The sequence below is a fragment of the Carlito syrichta genome, unplaced genomic scaffold (genome assembly GCF_000164805.1).
Source record: "Carlito syrichta isolate Samal-C Ts95f unplaced genomic scaffold, Tarsius_syrichta-2.0.1 Scaffold301997, whole genome shotgun sequence".
Taxonomy (NCBI): Eukaryota; Metazoa; Chordata; class Mammalia; order Primates; family Tarsiidae; genus Carlito; species Carlito syrichta.
Window position 1 is genome coordinate 185860 of NW_007246093.1, and position 22481 is coordinate 208340.

Here is a 22481-nt window from a genome sequence, read left to right on the forward strand (position 1 = left end):
TCATCATTAAACTAGGGAAACTACCACATTATAAGACACCTATCTAAGCCATAGATCATATGGTGTACAGCGTTGTAGCATATATTCCTTTCAGAAGACTTCGAGAAAAACGTAACAGATTGTATTTACTTTGTTCTTCAGCACTAGGGTTTTCTAAAATTTAATATTGTAAAACAATTTATTTAATATATCATATTCAGACTTGAAATTATTTTCAAATTTGTTTGCTAGTAAGTGTTTCTTGGAAGAATCCCATAGATTTGAATGTGCTATTCTCCCACACATGGAAATAAGACTGAAATCATAGAAATGTGACTAGAATTTAACACACACAAATGATTGCTTTCACTTAATAACACTGGATTTTGTAATAGTAAATTATACCTAAATTTTTTAAAGCAATATTGTTACAGTGACAGCTGATAAGAATATTTGGTGAATAACAATGTAGATATACTGCTTAATACAAATTAGTGTTGTTCGGGATCACTGTTTTGACCAGGCTGGTCTTGAATGCCTAGCTTCAAGTGATCCTCCTGCCTTGGCCTCCCAAAGTGCTGGGATTATAGATGTGAGCCACTTGCCTGGTCACAAATTAGAATTAAATATTTATTTTTTTAGAGATTTGATCAGGAGTTGGTTGGCTACTCCAGTGTGCATAAGGGTATCCCCTCTGTTCTTTTCTAAGATTCTTATAGTTTGAGGTTTTACATTTGGGTCTTTAATCCATTAAGAGTTGTTTTTTGTATATGGAGATAGGCAGGGGTCCTGCTTCATTCTTCTGTATGTGGTCAGTCAGTTTTCCCAGCACCATTTGCTAAATAAGGTCTCCTCTCCCCAGTGGTTGTTACTGATGACTTAGTTTTCTGAAATACATTTTTAAAAATACAATAACATTAAAGGAAGGAAAAATTCTTAATGACTGCATAAAGGGTAGAAAGTTATATGTATTTATTTCTTTGTTAAAAAATACATTTAAATCTGCTTTTTAAAAAATAATATGGAAACCCAGAATCTCAGTACAATGTGTAATCAACGTTTCCTCAGAAAACATTTTTCCATTAATTTTCTATTTCAGGGAAACATCAGTGATGGTCGCTAATTTTTTTTTTCATAATTTTTTTTACTTTTTGTTTTGGAGTATGAGAAAATGAATTCCCTGAAATCAAGGAGGAAATTCACCTTTTATGTTCTTCCCATGTTCTGGAATGTACTTGTGCCTATTTTTTAAGAGAGTTATTTAATCTAAGTTATCATCTGCTGCTGGTACTACTAAAAATTGAATATCCTCCAATGGTTCCTCCCCCCCCACTTTTAATTTTTTTGGAAGGAAGGTTATTACTTGGCACATAGGGCCTAAAGCATTGGCACCTGAAATATTCCTTGGCAAACACTAACCGTATCCCCATAAACACTCAGTATCTTACTTCTAAAATATGTAATTCTTGAAATGACATGAAATAAAATAGAGATATTTGTCAAACTTAATATGTTGCTTCAGTTGTGTTAGAAAAAAACAAAAATAAAGAGTGGATGGCAGTGCCACAATTCATTGAAATAGAGGGATAGCTTAAAACCATTGTGAGGGCAGGAGGAAAAGCAAGGGATCCTACCTCTCTCACAGAAATGAAGTGATAGTAGCCATATTTGTTGTTACAGAAGTAGAAAGGAAAATGTTCTCAGTCTTTCCTGGATTGCTCTTTCCACCACAGGTTAGTACACTTGCTTACTGTTCACACTGGCATTTTTGTCCTACCACAGAGATAGAGAAGCTTATGGGTCTTTAATTTCCCAAATCATTCAGACCCCTCTGAGTCTTACTCATATGCTTTTCTGATCCCAAAATTTCTATTTTTCTTAAACCTGCTGACTAAGACATCTGTTGTAAGGGTCTTAACTATAGATTTGCCATTGTTTCCAAATATCATGTGTATTTTAATTCATGGATTCATTTATTCATTCATTTTTGGATCCTCACACACAAGACTTTTGTGGCATGATATACACATTTTAACTACATATCAGAGTGTCTTCACTTGCCACTTCTTTTGATGTAGCATTGCTATACATCCTGTAACAATGTTATATCGCAAGCAGGAGAAAGCAGTAAACAGAACTAAGGGAAGGAAGGATCTGGCTGTCAGTGGAAATGTAAATAACAGCTGTTCCACTCAAACTGTTTTTAAAACTACCACACGGTGAGAGCTTTGCATAAAATGAGACAGATCTTCAAGAATCAGCTTTTAGCACAAAATTCAAGAGGCATCCTGCAGTCCTCCTGTTTGCTCTGTTTCACTTCTCCCACTATTGCACAAGCAGTAGAGGGAAAAAGGACATATTTTTATTTAAATATCTATTTCTGTGTGAACAATAGCAATGTACAGCTATCTTAATATTTGTAACTCAACTTGCTGTACAAAGATAACACTACGAATGATGTTATTGTGTTAGTTGCAAGATCCTTTTAAATCCTAAGGTCCATATGAGTTTATCCTCTGGTTTGGTGGTACTATTTGATGGGTCAAGCTTAAGACATTTACCTCCAAATTTGAAATTTCTCAGATAATCTCTCCCTTCTGCCATTTTTCTAGTAGCAGTGACTATCTCTATGGCATAACAATATTTTTTTATTTTTAATTGTGCTTTTCTTCATCCAAATATGCACACATTTTCTTTGCTAATTGGTTAGAGTAATAAGTTGCAGATAATAGACATTTAAAAAATACTGCTTGCACATTACAGCTTTATCCAAAGCTGTGACCTTCCATTAAGCTAGTGCCACTCAGAATAATTAATATAGAGATCCTTTCTATTTCATTCTGTTGTCTTTCTATTTTAAATGGAGAGGGAAAAAAATCCCAACTAAAGACTGTTTATTGCTCACTTGTAATGTGGGTGGGGAGGGACATGATTGGAGTTCACAAAACATTATCTGCACTAGTATGTTTACTTAATTACAATAGTTTTGTATTTAATTAGATTCTTTTGCCAGGGTCTAGAACAGGAAGTCTCACATTTTGTGGGAATAAAAACATCTTTACTAAGGATATTTTCATTGATATTTACTAGCCTATTTTTTATATTTATTTTGTATATATCTATAAGTTTTTCTTCCTCCTTTTCTGTACCAGAAACTATGTTTCTTTCCTCCTGTTACATGTAACCATTTTTATTTTGTGTTATATATAGTCACCATAATATCAATAAATATGTATAGATTATAGATGTTTACATAGGCACAATAAAAATTTAAAAGTGCTACTAAGGTATTGAGTTTGTTATTGTTGTTATTGCTAGTATTATTGCTATGAATGTCATCTTCCTATAGACAGGATCAACTTTGGTACCCCTTTATGTTCCCCATTATTCCTACCTAGCACTATCCCTCAAACAAAGTAGATGCTTAATATATATGCAGTAAAAACTTGATTTTTAAAAAAATTTAATGGCCAGGTAAAATTTGACTTGCTTAAGCCTTAAAAATACCATTGTCCTGAGCCCACAGGCTCCAGATCAGCCCAGGTAACTTGGCGAGACCTCATCTCTACAATAAATCAAAAATCAGCCAGGTGCAGTAGCGCGCACCTATAGTTCCAGCTACCTGGAAGGCTGAGGCAGAAGGATTGCCAGAGCCCAGCAGGTCGACACTGGGGTGGCCATGAGTGTGCCATTGCACTCCAACCTGAACAATGGAGTGAGACTCCAACTCAAAAAAAAAAAAATACCATTGTTTTCCAGATTGATTTCTATCACTAAATCTTACTTTGCTGACAAGGCATTTTTAGCCCATTTTCTAAAAATGTACTTGGGTTTAAGATTTTGTGAAAGGACAAAAGTTATATATGATTTTACTATACTTAAGCATTGTACATTGTGCTATATTGTACTAAAGTCCTCCATAAAACTTGATATGCCAGTTCTGTAATTACATAATATACTGTCTTTAGCAATGTAATCTTATGAAATTGAATATAATTTATTATTTTGCTTTCCAAAGCTCTTTGAAAACTTCCAACTTCTTTGAAAAGTTATTTGGCCCCTTTGCCAGATATTGTAATAGGTTCCATGGAAAAGACATCTGCATAGTTTAGATATACTAAGAGTAGGTTGTAGGTTCAAAAGCAACAAAAAACATGTCTGTGGAGCTTTTTCCCTTGGGAATCAATGCCTGAAATATTAGAAGTGAGTCTGGTCTAACGGCCAGAGCCATGAGAGGAGTCAAAACTTCTGAATTATGTTACCAGTTTTCCCCCTCAATTTCCCACAGATCCCTGCCTGGTAAATCACTTCTCTGCTCTTCAATTTCTCTTCATCCTTCCTCACTACCCAGCTCCCCACCCCCAAAAGTCCTTTCTCATAGATTGTTTAAAGTAGGAAAAGTGATCCATCTGACCACAACCACCAGTGAGGCTTGAGGAAAATGTAAGATACTACTATTGTTAAGGCTAGATATTGGTGAGACACTGACTTGTATTGTTTGTCAACAGGGGAGGCTTTGCACTTGGCTCGGGATTTTGGCTACACTTGTGAAACAGAGTTTCCAGCCAAAGCAGTAGGAGAACATCTTGCCAGACAGCATATGGAACAGAAAGAACAGACAGCAAGAAAAAAGATGATCCTGGCGACCAAGTAAGCAGAATGGGGGAGGCTTTGTGTGCTTTCATCTTCAGTTTTTTCTTTTTTCTTTGAATGAGGGCAACAGTCTAGAAAGTATCAGTTCTCCAAGACAACGGGAATCATACAGCCAGCAGCTAAATATATTAAGTAAGAACCCTCCACCCTTCTGCACTCAAGGCAAGATTTTCAAACTGCTCTTTATTACTAATAGAGTTATCATTGAACTGATAAAAGTTCTTTAAAAAAAAACAAAATGAAAAAACTTCTTCAGACTATTCAGAAATTCTAGGAGAAAATATGTTTAGGAAATGTAGTTCCCAGGCAAATATGCCTTTGATTGCTAAGTAATTTGTTCTGAGGCACTCATTTTGCCTTAATAAATGAAAATAAAGATCTTAAGATACTATGAATGTTTGGGGAATGTGACCAAAAAAATGAGAGCACAGATGCATGAGGAGTACCAGAGTGACCTTTGAGACCAAGGATCGCCATCGGTGTCCCCATCTTTTCTTATGTATAATTAAGCAAATAATTCCTGTACTAAGTCATCACCCCCCATGGTGATATTGCCTAAAAAAGGTATAATGCATGTGAAAGTTTCTGGAAATTGTAAAAGCCCAATTAAAATATTGAGGGAAGTAATATAGGCAAATGTATCAATACAATAGGAACAGGAAAAGCTTGTGTAAGATCACTTCTAAATTCCCGCAAACTTGAAAGTTCTGTGGTAATTTATGGAAATACTACTATTTCTTGTGTGAAAACCTAGCCAAACTATAAGGACCACCATGTTCAAAAACTTTAGGACAAAAAATGTTTCAGGTAGTAACTAATTCTTGTCTTCTCTTTGTTGTTGTTGTTGTTGTTGTTGTTGAGTTGGAGTCTCACTCCATCGCCCAGGCTGGAGACCAGTGGCACACTCATTGCCACCCCAGCACTGACCTGCTGGGCTCCAGCGATCCCTCCACCTCAGCCTTCCAACCTTCCAAGTAGCCGGAACTATAGGCACACGCTACCACACAAGGCTAATTTTTGATTTACTGTAGAGACAAGGTCTCGCCAAGTTGCCTGGACTGATCTCGAACTCGCGGGCTCAGGCAATCCACTTGCCTCAGCCTCCCAAAGTGCTGGGATTACAGACTGAGCCACCAAGCCTAGCCGTTATCTCTTCTTTATGAAAATAAGTGACGACAATATATGTCATTACAATTCTTAAGTAGTTTTATAATTCTTTATTCAGACTTTAGAAGTGACAGTTCCAGGTGGCTAAATTATCATTTAGAAATTCATTTTTTATTTGGGAAAAACTTTTTTTAAGGGAAAGCCTAAGGTAGATAGTATTAGAAACATTGCTTCTTAGAAACTGATGAAAAATAATTATCTAATGACTTTACAACATGCTGACTAAAATTTAAATTGACTCAATGCATAAAAACAATATTAAATATTCCCTCATCTTCCAGCTTCTAACATGACATAGGTATATTTACCAATTTATGAGATTATAAGGGACACCTGCCATCTTGGTTGGCCAAGAGACTTGAATCCCTTGACAGGGTCCGTGCACTGCTTGTGGCTGTCACCATTTAGATATAGGAGTAGACTGATCTATCGCTTTTATGGAAGTACTAAATGATTATCTCACTTTTTCCCAAAGAGGAGAAAAACAAAAGTTGGTGGCAAGAGAAAAGACAAAATGAGGTAAAGGGGAAGAAATAGCAGAATGAAAGAATAAAGATTAAGAGAGAGAAAAAAAATTATTAGGCAGTTATAAAACTTGAACACAAAATTTAGAGATAAATTTTGTGTTATGGAACCTCCTGAAAACTTGCTAGTTGAAAGATCTAAATCTGAACCTTTTGCATGGTGTATCTTTTGGGAGTCTTTACCTCTACTTTGTTTTTACTCTTCCTTTTCCAAATGGTTTCTTGACTCAAAGGGTTCCTCCTTAGTCATGTTTCAATTTCTTTAGAAGCAATGAAAAGTATATATAGTTAGTTTGAATCTTTAATATAGCCTCAGGAGAAAAATGAGGACTTGTTACAGATCAAGAGACTTACACTACAGTACTATAATTAGGTAGTATCTACCCAGTGTGCCAAAGCATGACATTCTAATGATATCAAATAACCTAGTGTGGTGGTTCATGCCTGTAATCCCAGCACTTTGGATGCCAAGGCAAAAGGATCACTGAGGCCAGGAGTTTGAGACCAGCCTGGGCAATCTCATCACTACAAAAACAAAACAAAACATTCTAACTGGCAAAATCATACAGATTTCCCAATGTGCATACCTATATGTTATCTTTGAATGATACTGTTATACAAAAATACAAATCATCCAAAGAAAACACCTTCCTATTTTCTACTTTGAAATTTCTTGGTTGTAGTTTCATCATTCATATTCAAAGCCTCACTCCCTAATCCAAAAAAGCAACTCTTCTTCTTGTGCTCCTTCACCCAGGAATGGCTTTGTAACTGTTCACCACTACCTTCATCAACATAATAAACAAAATTCCTGTTTTCTTGGGGGATCCTATCATTTTGTTGAAGAGTTTGGAAGTCTCTGTGTGCATTCAAATTACCACAGAGACTTTGTTTTCACAGAAATAAATGCTAGAAAGTTTAAAATATACATCCATATTTGTCAAAGTTATACTAAGACATCTTTTTTTTTTTTTTTTTGACTCAGAATCTCACTCTGCCACCCGGGCTGGAGTACAGTGGCACAATTCCAGCTCACTGCAGTCTCGATTTCCTGGGCTCAGACAAGCCTTCCACCTCAGCCTCTCAAGTAATTGAGACTATAGGCATGTGCCACCACACTTGGCTAATTTTCTTTTCTTTTCTTTTTTTTTTTTTTTTGTAAAGACAAAAGTCTTGCTATGTTTCCCAGGCTAGTCTTAAACTCCTGGGCTCAAGTAATCCTCTTGCCTCGGCCTCCCAAAGTGCTGAAATTTTCAGGCATGAGCCCCTGCACCTGGCCTGAGACATATATTTTTGAGTAGTGTATTTGACCTGGTAGTAGTATATTCCTTTTACCTGCAATCTAAGTAATATAAACCATTTTGGGTGCTATTTTGAACCTGAATTTCAAAAAACATTGTGAGAATATGTAATTTTCTTTGATCCCTCTGCCCATAGCTGCACATTTGGAGGCCATTAAATGTCAAGCAAGAATTGAGTGTACTAGTTCCAATTAACTTGTTTTACACAAGAGTAAATAGCCCATAAATTCAAATACATCCCTTATAATCTTTGTTTCTTGATATTTATATGCATTCCACCTTCTTATTGAACACTGTGAAATAAAAAAATCAAATAATCATAGACTATGCAGTCATAGCAAACATATGTAAAACAACCAGCCATCACTATAACTAGAGAAATTAGGGAATTGTAGGAATAATATGCTTTTTTTTTTTGCAACACATGAACAGACCCAACATGTGATCTGAGCAGATACTAATTTTCTACCAGTGGTAAAACACTGGATAGTTTCATCTGTTAAAAAGCTAAAGGTTAATATTAAGTAACCTGAATGGATATTCTTTACATTCTAGTCAGCTCACCTTTGTTCATAAGACTTTGATAACTTTATCGAAAATAAATATGAAATCCATAATTTATTGGATGAGACATTCAATTTCTGATCTACATTGCCCATAGGCCTAAATATTTATTTCTAACCTCCATGAATAACAGACTCAGTTATATTTAAGTATGTTACCAAGTATGCAGTTGTATGTAAGATCTATTGATTGTCATTAGTCTCCTAATTCCTCTTTATTTCTAGTGTTTTGTTAACTAACCAAATATTTTGGTGTAATTTAGACATTTATTTAGGTAAAAGGATACAAACTAAGACAATTTTGGGATTCTACTAATGTACCAGATAAAACATTTATTTATTTGGTTAATAGAAAACATGCTTAAATCTCCTCATTGATTTTAGAACTAAATATGCTTGATGTTTGATTTACATTAAGGTAAAGAAGAATAGTTAACAATTTTTAAGGTTATCATCATATTAATCATCAAAAGGTGAAACATAGAACTTTAAGCCCAAACATCAGCTAAAAACTTACATTCTTAATGGATGTGATAAAGTTAGAACGTATGATTCTAAATGATAGAATTAGAATATATGATTCATCGAAGCTCATCTTATGTTACATAACTCATAATATGACACTTTGCTTTGAGAAGTAAAAGTATTTCTTTTTGTAGCTTTATAAATAAAAATTTAAATAAGAATGAAACTAGTCATAAAAATAATAATTTTGTAACTGTCATAATGGGATGATGATGATAATTGCCTAAAGGGAATCTTCAGGATTGTCATCTGTTTTCAAGTCTAGAAGCTTGAAAGTGAGTGAGTAAGCAGAAGAATTAGTTACACAAAGTGGAGAATTTTAAGGCCGGGCTCGGTGGCTCAGCCTGTAATCCCAGCACTTTGGGAGGCCAAGGTGAGTGGATTGCCTGAGTCTGCGGGTTCGAGACCCACCTGGGCAACTTGGCGAGACCTCATCTCTACAATAAATCAAAAATTAGCCGGGCGTGGTAGCTCGCGCCTGTAGTTCCAGCTACTTGGAAGGCAAAGGTGAAAGGATCGCCGGAGCTCAGCAGGTCAACGTTGCACTCCAGTCTGGGTGACAGAGTGAAACTTCAACTCAAAAAAAAAAAAAAAAAGTGGAGAATTCTAATACTACCCCTGATAGAACTTCATGTGTGGTATAGTTGAATTATGTAGCTTGAGTTAATTTTTCCCACCCTTTGGCTTTTTCTCCCTTCTTCATAAATTTAATTTTTTTTATAACTTGCTATATTGCTTATACAGGAACAAAGTTGATTTGTCAACTTATAACTCAGTTCATTCAATTATTCCAATAATTCTGATATGATAACACAAGAGCTAAAGTTATGTTTCCATCTTTATTTTAATTTTTAAAAATGTGTTTAATCTGATAGGAAAACAAAGGACTGTTCTAAAAACAACTCCAGTCTTTCTTCAGGAAAAATGGATCATAGTGATGGCCTACTCCACAAATTTGTATTGCTAGTCTGGCAAATTATAACATAAAGCTATATTTAAAAGTTTAGTTAGACGTTTAGTTATAAGTTTCCAAAACAAAGATAATTTCTATTTCTATTTAAAAAATAAAAGACTGTGATGCATCCACAAAATGGCATCAGACGCTTAGTTTAATCTGCTAAAAGGTGTGCAATATACCTGAAATTGAACCAACTGCATCTTACTTAGAACAGAAAAAGTGAGGAGTTCAGAGCACATCTTCTCAATGAAAGTAGACACATGCGTTTGTTTAAACGCATGCATTTAGATGCTGCATCTGAGACTCAAGCAAAACACTAGGAAAGGGACATGGAGGATCGTGTTTTATTTAAGCAGATAAAGACTTTGTTTTTTCCATCCCTGGCCCATTTTAACTCCCACCCGTGTTCTGTACAAGTGATTAAGGCAATTTCTGTGAACTGACCCAAATGTGAACACTGGCAATAAACCAAGACCTCATTGTCCATAAAAAAATCATAAATTATCTTTAGCAGAATTCAATCAATATTAGACACCTATAATAAATAAATGTCCACTGATTTTAACTCAGTGATAAGTTATTTATACTTCAAGATATGTTGTTACTTTTTAGTAGTCATTTGTTGATGACACAAATGTCTTAAGAGTAGGATAATGGCTGGGCCTACACATATTCACTTGGGATAATTTGATCATTTGTACTTGTCTTTGGTTATGTTGACAATCATAGCCAGGGCTATATTGTTACATTTTGTGACTGCCCCATTGCTGAAACAGACAAAATATTTCATTCCTATCATATAATCCCTTGAATATGGAGTTTTATCACTTTAGATTATGGATGCTTTTAATCAATTTCTTGGCAATCCTTTACCTCACTTTTAGCAACTGCATTAGTTTAGTGTTTTGTTGTTTTTTAAAAAATATTTTCCCTAGATACAGCATTCAGACTACGTATCATAAGGGTTTTATTGTTATCCAACATATATGGTAATGTTGTAATTAAACTGAAACTAATGAGCAGAAATTTTATAACCATTTAAAGCAAAACAGGCAGCAGAAAAATAAGCTCGAGGGTAATTTTTGCAAGAAATTAGCTTATATGGAGCATAATATAACCATTTTTGTGAGGCTGGTGAACTACATTATAAGTGATTATCTACTTCAAATATTAAAATATAAAATTAGTTCACAAAGGTCTGGATTATAATACAATATTGGGAAGAAAAGATTTTTCAAAGTCTACTTGAATCATGGCTCTGAAGTAAGCCTATGTACTTTTTTTTTTTTTTTTTGAGTTGGAGCCTCACTCTGTCACCCAGGATGGAGTGTAGTGACATTCTCATGGCTACCCCAGCATCGACCTGCTGGGTTCTGGCGATCTTTCTGCCTCAGTCCTCCAAGTAGCCGGAACTACAGGCACTTGCTACCACATCCAGATATTTATGTATTTATTTATTTAGCTTGGTAATGCAAATTGTTGAATGGACAGATGGCATGACAGAAGTTAACAGGATATCATTGACTTTTCAGAAGGATGTTAATAATTTCTATGCAAGTAGAAACTTCAAAAGGTTCTTAAGTTAGACCACACAAGAGCGTAAAATGTGGTCTCAGGCAATCCACTCACCTCAGCCTCCCAAAGTGCTGGGATTACAGGCTGAGCCACCAAGCCTGGCAACACATATGTAATTTTTTAAGAGACAGAGTCTTGAGCTGTCACTCAGGCTGAGGTATAGTCACACAATCATAGCTTACTGAAGCCTTGCAATCCTCCCAGAGCACTAGGATTACAGGTGTGAGCCACTACTCCATCTTTTATATGGGTGTTCCCTTATTTCCCTTATCCTGAGGTTAATCTGTGAAAATTCACCTTAAAGATGAACATTGATTTTGTCAGTGCCCATGGATGGTTTTTTGTTTGAAATGTTTTCTGACTAAACTATAGTCCTTGAGAACAAAGTCACCATTGTGAACCTCAACTGTATGCTGTGAATGGAACTTTGGAGATTGCTTTATGAATTTTATCTAGTCTTCTTTCAAAAGAGAGAAAAAAAATCTTTGGTAAAATATCATGGGATAAAATTAAAGCCCCATGTCAATAGTTCAATTTCAGTTTTGAATCTTTCATTGTAGACAAATTTGTAAAGAATTTCAAGACCTCTTGAGCCAAGATAGATCACCACTGGGATCCTCCAGACCCACTCCAATTCTAGACCTTGACATTCAGAGACATTTAACACATTTCAGGTAAGACTGGTTTTCCAACTCTCTCTAACTCTCTTTTAAATTGTTAAACCGTCTTTACTAACCACACATTTTTCTATTTCTATCACAGTTCCATTTACACAAGGAAAGCCAAAAAATGTATATACATTTTAAGAGATGTTATCTATATAATACTTTTAGAAGTTGAATTGAATTATGGTAGCAATGTATAGTATGACGTTTGCTCAAATGCTAGCATCACCATGCAACAGGCAGGTATATATTGAGTATTACAATTTTAATACAGTTTTTTTTCCTTCCTTAAAATGTGTATGCATTTTTTTGGTACCCTAGTCTGTTCAGGTTGCTATAACAAAATAACTTAGACTGGGTAATTTATACACAGCAGAAATTCATTGCTCAGAGTTTTGGAGACTGGGAAGTTCAAGATTAAGGTGAGGGCAGGTTCAGTGTCTGATTGGGACTTATTCTCTGTTTCAGAGATGGAAACATCTCAATTTTTCCTCACAAGATGAAAGGGGCAAACAAGATCCCTTGGGTTCTTTCATAAGGGTACTAATCCCATTCATGAGGGCTCTGCCTTTTTGACCTAATCACCTCCTGAAGATTCCATCTCTTAATACTCCTGCATTGGAGATTAGGTTTTAATATATGACTTTGGAGTGGGGTGGGACACAAACTTTGAGATCATAGCAGTGACTGGCTGAATTTTTCTGAAATTCTAAATTCATAAAATTAAATTGAGAGAATAACAATACATGAAACATTTTAGATTGGAAAATTTAATATCTTCATGCATTATCAGAAAATTGTCAATTTATAAAAGTAAATATTTCATATGATATCAGCGCTTTTGGATGAGAAATATGAAGCTTTTTAAATGGTTCTTTAGCTTGGTAATGCAAATTGTTGAATGGACAGATGACATGACAGAAGTTAACAGGATATCACTGACTTTTCAGAAGTACGTTAATAATTTCTATGCAAGTAGAAACTTCAAATGGTTCTTAAGTTAGACCACACAAGAGCATAAAATGTATTATTGGAAGCATATTTTAAATTTCATTTTCTGAGTTGTTTTGGAAGTGAAGAGAATTTTTTTTTTTTTTTGGTTAATTTATGCCCCAGATGGAAGGTGAGAAAGAACATAGCAATTATTCCGGTGTCTTACAGTTTTAAAACTCTAGTATTTTAATACCTACATGATATTTCTCATCAGTATAAAAATATTGTCTCTTCTTTTTGTTATTAGCATTTGGTTTTTAAAAAGCTAAGGAAAGACTAATATACATTAAACTTTTAAATGCTTTTAATACCTGTTAAAAATTATAGGACTATTAAGGAGGTACTTCATTATACAAAATAAGGAGTGTATAAGTAAGTTGGAATTTAGTCTGCAACATCAGAGACATTTCAGTAGGACATTTTATTTTCTGACATGTTACAAATTTTCTCAAGATGTAATATATCTGGAGGTTCGACTTAGGATTTATCTTATGGAAATGCATCAAATGTGGGATCTATTTCATAAGGCTTTTCTCCTGTAACTCAACGGAGTTAGCAATGTGAAGTGTAATAAAATAGGAAGAATATAATGACAAGAAGTTAAGGGTAAACAATTTTGAAGTCAATAGAATCATTTTTCTTTTTTCTTCCTTCCTTCCTTCCTTCCTTCCTTCCTTCCTTCCTTCCTTCCTTCCTTCCTTCCTTCCTTCCTTCCTTCCTTCCTTTCTTTCTTTCTTCCTTTTTTTGAGTTGGAGTCTCCCTCTGTTACCCAGACTGGAGTGTAGGGCACCCATGATCCTTCCACCTCAGCCTTTCAAGTAGCTGGAACTACAGGCATGTGCTACCATGCCTGGCTAATTTTTGACTTATTGTAGAGAAGAGGTCTTGCCAAGTTGCCCGGGGTGGTCTTGAACTCGTAGGCTCAGGCAATGCACTAGCCTCAACCTCTCAAAGTGCTGGGATTACAGGCTGAGCCACTGAGCCAGGCCAATAGAACCATTTTCAAATCCAGGGCCTTATATACTTAAGCTTGGTTGTTTGGGGTAACTTATATGCTCTTTCCAAACCTTTATTTTTCTAGCTCTTAATGGAATAAGAACCCCTTCATTATATGCTAAAATAAGATAAAGAATATAAAGTCAGCATTTAATAAATGATATATCATTTGCCTTCACCAGTGATCCAAGTTGAAAAGAGATAGATGGCTCCACTATTATATTTGTACAAATATTTTCCAAATTTTTGTTTGTGTACACTCTAAAGGAATTTACGCTTTTTGCAGACGTTCACCTAAGGACTTAATAATTTTCATTCAAGTTCCATTATGGATTTTAAAAAGTTTCTTAAGTTACAAATTCACGCTATGGAGGAGCATACTATTAAAGTACAGAGAATGGGATTCCATCATATGTTTTAGGTATTCCTAGTTACAAATGCTGACTCCTCCATTGGACAGTAAGTTGTCCTTTTTAAAGCCCAAAACAAAATAGAGCATCAGTATGAAAACTGAATACTAGTTTTTATGGGAAATAGGCAAAACATTTGTTTGCTCAACACAGGCACAATTGGCTAATTTGTTGATATGTTAGTCAGTTGCCAGCTTACTGCCACAGAATTCTTCAGAAAAAACTTTTACTTTTACAAGTGAGCTGAAAGTGGGCTTTATATTCTATAATTTATCTCTCCATGCAGAATACGGTAATAAACTATTACCCACAGAGAAGCTAAATATATGGTAAATGGCTACCTTCCCCCATAGTGGAAAAGAAGGAGAAATTATATTTGGGGTATAAAACTTATGAGATTACATATTTGAAATACATAACCTTATGTACTGAATCACAATTTGAAATACATAGCCATACCTTAAAACTTTCCAACACTACATTATGTATTTACTTCCAATATTATATATAAAATGTCAGCATTATTATATAAATATTGAGTATTTTGTATATCAGAAAGCTATGATTTCGCGTTTATTATGCATTTTAAATGTTTGCCAGAATTTTTATTTATTTTTCTTTAACTATACTTTGTTTAAATAAAATATTCTGATTTCATAACAGAGAGTAGAAAGATGATAGATATCACATAACCAAAAATTATAGCAAATTTTCTAAACTACATATTTTTTAAATTGTGATTAAAAAAACACATAAGTTACCATCTTAACTATTTTAAGTGTACAATTCCATGGTGTTAAACATATTCACATTGTGTGACTAATTTCCACAACTTTTCATTTTCAAAACTGAGACTCTGTACCCATTAAACAACAGTCCTTCATTTCCTCTTACCCCAGCCACTGTCAACCACCATTTTACTTTCTGTTTCTCTGAATTTAACTACGCTACTTATTTCATATATGTATTTGTCTTTTTGTGACTGACTTATTTCACTTAGCATAATGTTCTCAAGGTTCATCTATGCTGTAGCATGAGACAAAATTCCCTTCCTTTTAGGGCTGCATAATTTTCTATTGTATGTATATATGCTACATTTTTTTGGTCTGCATTTCTTGAAGAAAGGTTTTCAAACAATATAAGTAATGCTACATTTTAAAAATTAATTTACTCATTGATGGGCACTTGAGTTGCATCTACTTCTTGACCATCATGCATAGATAGTGCTACTGTGAATATGGGCATGCAACCATCTCTTCAAGACCCTGCTTTCAGTTCTTTCAGATATATATCCCGAAGTGGAATTGCTGGATCATGTGGTAACTTTATTTATTTATTTATTTATTTATTTATTTATTTATTTATTTATTGAGGTTTTGTCATATTATTTTCAGTAGTAACTATGCCATTTTACATTTTCGCCAGTAGTGTACAAGGGTTTTTATTTCTTCATCAAAATTTGTTTAGGTCTTTGATCCATTTTGAGTTAAATTTTGTGTATAAGATAAGTGTCCAAACTTATTCTTTTGCACGTCTTAAATTAAGTTCTTTTAAACAAAAGATACATAGTTGACATTTCCAATCAAAAACAAAATTGAAAGCTCCTAATGTAGATTAAATTTAAATGTGTGTAATTTTTTATTGTGCATTTATTAAAAGAAGCATAAAAAGGATATCTTAACAATAGGATAGCAAAAGCCAGCTTTTTGTCTGGCCTCGAAATAGACTGTACTTTACTATAGTCCTTAGAATTGGATTTTTAAAAAATCTCAAGGACAAGAGAACATATTTTATTTGATTCAATAGTTTTAAGGCAGGGCTCAGGTATCTCTGTTATTTTCAAATTTCTGAAGTTGATTCTGGTAGGCAGGTTTACAAAACACAGTTTTAGGATATTCCTAAGCTGTTAGGTTTTTTTCCCCCTTTGGAAGAAATGCAAGGTGGCACTGATAATTATGACAAATTCTATCTTCTACACTAATGTATTTAAAAGATTCTACATTTGTGATTCTGCTAACAATCTGGATAAAAATGCTTTAGCATAGTGTGTGTCTCTTTTATACTTTTCTGATAGTGGTAACTAATTTTGATAGAACCCTAAGCTCAAGAAAAAGATGAATTACAAAGGAAGCATATCACATCTGATTTTGAAAGCAGGCAATTGGCAGAGTGATTTTCCACTGTTTTTGTTGAATGTTGGCTGGGGAAACAGTGAAGAGGGAGTGTTACTGGATAGGGATAGAGGATACTCTAATTAGTAACATCAACTTGTGTTGCTATTTCATTTAGTCAAAATCTCCTTCCCTATGTGGATCACTTGGAATTATACCTTATCAGGTGACCAGTTTGGTACCTTGAGAACTGTGGCTTATTTTCAGCAAATGTAATATATCCAGATAAAACACAACTTCCAGTTTTCCTCGACAGTTGACATATCAGTGTGTTCTGGAAAGCAGTGTGCATGGCAGTGACCCCTCTAACAATTCACAGCCTGGAAAGCCTGTTTCCATCAAAATGACAGAAGGCAGCCTTATTCATTATTTATAATTTACAGAGTACCATCAACAGTGTGTATTGTTGTAGAGAACACAGCAGATATCACAACACCAACCAGAAGGGAAAAGAGATTTGATCGAAATCTGCCAAAGACCTCATAGACACAATTCTCAGGAATGGTGATTACAGTTAGAACTAGTTGGCATGAGGCTTCACAAGTAGAGTAGTCACAGTTCAGATAGAAACTCAGAAACCTAATTATCTAAAATGTTAGGAATCCCCCTCTTTGGGATTTCAGGATATCTTAATAATTTTCTACTTCCTTGTCTCATTTGTTCTCATAATCTTCTGAATCTGAAGTCAAGCAAAATCACATTCGACAATATAAATAAGAAGTTAGACTATCTTTAATGCTCAGTTCAGAGAGGGCAGCCTACCAAAAAAATGTGGAGGATATTTTTCTCAGAACACACCTTGAAAAACTGAAACTTTATTGCTTATGGTATTTTACTGTGCTAGTGAGATGATAACTAAAAGATTTTCCCATTCTTTAAGAACTTCTAAAGTGGAAAACAATTACTAAAGCCTTCTAATATACAAGAGTGATTCTACAAAATAGGATTAAGCATACTAGTAATTTACTGGGGCAATCAGAAAATTCTTTCATCTTTCTATCCATAGTACCTAGCACACAGTATGTGTCCAATGAATGTATGTTAATAAGTGTAGATATAATATCTCAATTGGGTATCCCCCACTGATTCATTCCCCGCCATGATGTTTTGGACAAGGGAAGTGAAATGGTCAATGTGTTTAATTTTCCTACTTAAGTTGAAATCTTACCTTCTTAGAAACAGGCCTTCCCACTACTGTCTTTTGGAAATAAGAAATGTATAGGTGATCCCAGATACCTATGTGCTTGCTGGTAATTACATTTTCTTCATTGATTCTCAGTGTTGGAAGGACTCTTACATTCCCTACTCTTCAACGTTTAAATCTTCTATCCAACATTCCTATCAAGTTGTCACGCACTCCAGGCTTGACAACTTTCAGTGATAGACTGCTTTTCTATCTCTGACAACTGTACCAAAAATGTCTTCTTTCCATTGAGGCAACAATGTCTTCCTAATGTTCCATTCCATGGGGTCTTACAGAATCACTTTAATCCTGTTTCACTCCCAATTCTAAAGGCAGTTCTCATGTCTCCCCGAATTTTCTGTCTGGTTATTTATTCCATTTCCCTTAGTTCCACATATGACAGGCATTCTGGTCAACTCAACTAGTATTTTCTGAGTGCTGTGTTGTTGGCAACAAGCTGAAGAGAGGATGTTTGTCTCTACTTAAATGTGAGCATATTTGATTTTCCCTAAGGAGCCTAAGGTATGTGTAGTTTTTGTTGTTGTTGTTGTTGTTTGAGTGGGAGTCTCACTATGTTGCCCAGGCTAGAGTTCAGTGGCACGCTTACAGCCACCACAACCTCAACCTGCTGGGCTCAGGTGATCCTTCTGCCTCAGCCTTTCGAGTAGCTGAAACTATAGGCACATGCTATCATATCCAGCTTATTTTTTCATTTATCGTAGAGACAAGGTCTCACCAAGTTACCCAGGTTTGTCTCTAACCCCTGAGCTCAGGCAGTCCTCTCACCTTGGCCTCACAAAATGCTGGGATTACAAGCTTGAGCCACCGCGCCTGGCCAAATGTGAGGTACAATTCAGGATTAGTTATACAAGTGGGAATTTACAGCCAAGGATTATTATTAAAACTGGATATTACAAAGAAGTGCACAGATAATCCTAGGAGAAAATTCAAGAGACTAAATAAAGTCTGGTCAAGCAAAGAATCTTTGTCAGGGGATACATACATTAGAATATCCTTTGCAGGTTATTTGGTGGAATTTTAATGGATTTTTAGATTCAACACATAGGAGGCTAGTCATTCAAACACTAGAAATCAGAAGCAATTGTTTCAAATTGCTAGGCATGGCTGCTCAAGTCTGTAATCCCAGCATTTTGGGAGGCCAAGGTGAGAGGATTGCCTTAGCTCAGGGATTTGAGAGCAGCCTGGGCAACTTGGTGAGACTCATCTCTACAATAAATTAAAATAAAATAAAATAAAATAAGCTGGGCATGGTAGCGTGCACCTGTAGTTCCAGCTACTTGGAAGGTTGAGGTGCAAGGATTGCCTGAGCCCACAGCAGGTTGAGGCTGAGGTGGCTGTGTGTGTGTGCCACTGCTCTCCAGCCTGGGTGACAGAGTGAGACTCTGAATTTAAAAGAAAAGTTACAAACATGACCCTATAATAAATATTTGTGTGAATAATTGACTTTGAGGAATGCATATCTGGGAGAAGAAATTTTCTATCGTTGCTGAGCTATGGATTGGGGAAGAATTCACAAGGAGACAGCAGGATGGTGAGAAGCACTCAGGATGAATTGTCAGTGGCCCTAAGTTGGTCTTCTCTTGGTTACCAGCTAGGTGTGTAGACTTAGAATAAACACTTTGCCTCTCTGTCTTCTGTATGTTCATAAGGCAACGCAGTTCAGCTGGATGATCTCTGTCTCCTTCTAGACAAGTTATATTTCATCTCGTTCTCAATTTACAACTCCACTTAAAATTATGATTTATGCTGTGTTTCTATATGGTTGCATGTACTTTTATATGTTTTCTTAACCTGTTCATCTTAAAAACAGGTTTAATAAAATTCATTTTTAAAAGCACAAGTCCTAAGCTTAGCACTTTCATTCCTCTATCCCAAGTAGAAAATACGATATGTCTGATATGGAGAGATATAAGGAGATGACTAACTTACCCTAAAAACTTCATTCCCATATGTAGAAAATATGGTGCAGGTATCAGATGTTATCACCTTCAAGAAGTTGACTTGGATGTGATTGATTCTGGTCTCTTCTAATGTGTGTGCAATGACTGCATCCTTAACCTACTTTGCTAATGAGTTAAATTAAGACAAAATGGAGACACAAGGACCCATTACCCTTTGGAACCTCAAAATAAGAGTCTGAGAAGAACAGAAAGAATGTGACCTTAGAGTAGTAGATGGACACAAATCTTGCATTCTGGCACAGATTCATGGTAGTTATTAACACACTTCCCCAAATTGAGTTTCCTAGAGCGATAACACTGTGACATGCTCTTTGAAAGTGTTCCAAAAACCCTCACTATTATGTCCATCTCAAAGTATGACAATGCATATTAGATGTTCCCAGAAACTGTTTGGAATGGAAGGGATGCTAGCCCCATGCTTCTTTTTTAACTTTTTTTATTTTAAAGTTGTGGGGTGCAATTTAGGGCTAGGTATACAAATGGTCATTGTGTAGGTAAAGTTTCGGCCTCACTTTGGTCCCCACTTCACCTGCTTGAGATCAGTTACCCTTATTGATGAGGTGTGCCCCTGCCTTCCCTGGCAGCTTCCCACTACTGCCAATCCCTTTCTTATAATATTAGGATAATTGTTCAGGGTCCATTTATGAGTGAGAACATGCAGTACTCAAGATTCCTAAAAGATCTAAAAATATCCCCATGTTTCGTCCTCCTCCTCCTCCTCCTCCTCCTTCTTCTTCTTCTTCTTCTTCTGCCACCCAGGCTGGAGTGTACTGGCCTGCTCACAGCCACCCCAGCATCAACCTGCTGGGCTCAGGCAAGCCTTCAAAGTAGCTGGAACTACAGGAGTGTACTACCACACCCAGCTAATTTAGTTTTATCGTAGTGATGAGGTCTCACCAAGTTGCCCAGGTTGTTCTCAAACACGTGTCTCAGGCAATCCCCTAACCTTGGCCTCCCAAAGTGCTAGGATTACAAACTTGAGACACTGCGCCCAGCCTCCCCATGTTTCTAAAACTTGATCACAGAAATTGTTTTTGTATTTGTTTTTCTTTTTAGATTTGTATTTTAAAGAAATGGGGTACAATTCAGGGTTAGGTATACAAATGGTCATTGTACAGATAATGGTTGAGCCTCACTTTTGTCCCCATACCGATCCGATACCCTTATTGATGAAGTGTGCTCCCCCTCCCTGGCAGTTTCCCACTACTGCCAATCCTTTTCTTGTAGTATTGTGATAATTGTTCAGGATCTGGTTATCAATGAGAACATGTGGTACTCGGGTCTTTGTTTCTGTGATAGATCATTGAGTATTATAGACTCTAAATCCATCCAAGTTGCAGCAAAGTTCATAATTTTGTTCTTCCTTATGGCTGTGCAATATTCCATTGTGTAAATGTATTACATTTTTAAAATCCAGTCCACTTTCGATGGGCAGCACAGTTGATTCCATGTTTTTGCTATTGCGAATAATGCTGCAGTAAACATGCAGGTGCAAGTATCTTTTTCATAGAGTAATTTGAGTTCCTCCGAGTATATTCCCAGAAAGAGGATTGCTGGGTCATATGGAAGGTCAATTTTTAGATCTTTTAGGAATCACCACACTGTTTTCCACAGAGGTTGCACTAGTTTGCATGCCCACCAACAGTGTAGAAGCACTCGCTTTTCTCCACATCCTCTCCAGCATCTGTTGTTTTTGAGTTATTGATGATGGCCATCCTGACTGGAGTTAGGTGGTATCTCAGTGTGGTTTTAATTTGCATTTCTTTGATGATTAGTGAGGCTGAGCATTTTTTCATGTATCTGTTGGCTGCTCGTATATCTTCTTTTGAGAGGTGTCTATTCATAAATTTTGCCCACTTTTTATTAAGGCTGTTTGTTTCTTTCTTTTTGGCACATTTGAGTTCCTTGTAGATCCTAGATGTGAAACCTTTCTTTGTCAGATATACAGTTGGCAAATATTTTTCCCATTTTGTGGGCTGTCTCCTTGTTCTCTTGATGGTTTTTGCAGAAGTTTTTCAGTTTGATGAGGTCCCACTTTTCTATCTTATCTCTTATGGCATGGGCATTTGAGGTTTTGATTAGGAATTGGTTGCAAGTTCCTCTTTCCATGAGCATGTCTCCTGCATTTTCTAAGGTTCTTGTAGTTTGAAGTTTTACACTTAGGTCTTTGGTCCATTTAGAGTTGATTTTTGTGTATGTTGGTAGGTAGGGGTCTTGTTTTAATCTTCTGCACATAGTCAGCCAGTTTTCTCAGCACCATGATTTTATATTTCTGAATGCCTATTAACATTCCCTGGAACTAAGGTTCTGCAGATATTCTTGGGGTAATGCTGGTTTAGCATTCTCTTTTTCTGAGGAAGGAAAGCAGACATAGTAGTCAGGCATTATTTCTTGGCTCTAAGGAAACATGCTTAATTCCTTGGCTGCATTTAAATGGAGACTGTTTAAAAAATACTGATGCTTTGGACTCATCCCAAACTAATTAAATCAGGTTCTCTTGGTTGGAACCCACACATTGGTATTTTTGAAATAAGCTTCCTGGGTGATATCTTATATGCATCTAGTGTTGAGGTGAAAAAGTCACAGAACATCTGGGAGTGCTGCCTAGGTCTTGCTAATGAGTAGATTTCAATGATTTTCCACCACCATAGAACTAGATATTTTAGTTAAATTCCATTTCAAAAGCTCTTGGGAGCATGATATAAGATAATCTAGGTAGAATATGAGCACTATAAACTTGTTTTGCCTTTCCTTTGTGTCCTCAGTCAATTAAGCCATTGCATTCTAGAAGGTAAGACTTAGCTACTCTCCCTGGCATGAGAGTCTCTCTCATGGA

General features: G+C 35.8%; 1 protein-coding gene across 1 annotated transcript in view; it reads left to right on the plus strand.

The window, feature by feature from the left end:
* TFAP2D (transcription factor AP-2 delta) overlaps nucleotides 1-22481 on the plus strand; it is a 61943-nt gene that overhangs the window by 26586 nt on the left and 12876 nt on the right. The window contains exons 6-7 of the mRNA XM_008055870.1: nucleotides 4488-4629; nucleotides 11806-11919. Of these exons, the coding sequence (XP_008054061.1) occupies nucleotides 4488-4629; nucleotides 11806-11919 (256 nt within the window). The remainder of the gene's footprint in view (nucleotides 1-4487; nucleotides 4630-11805; nucleotides 11920-22481) is intronic.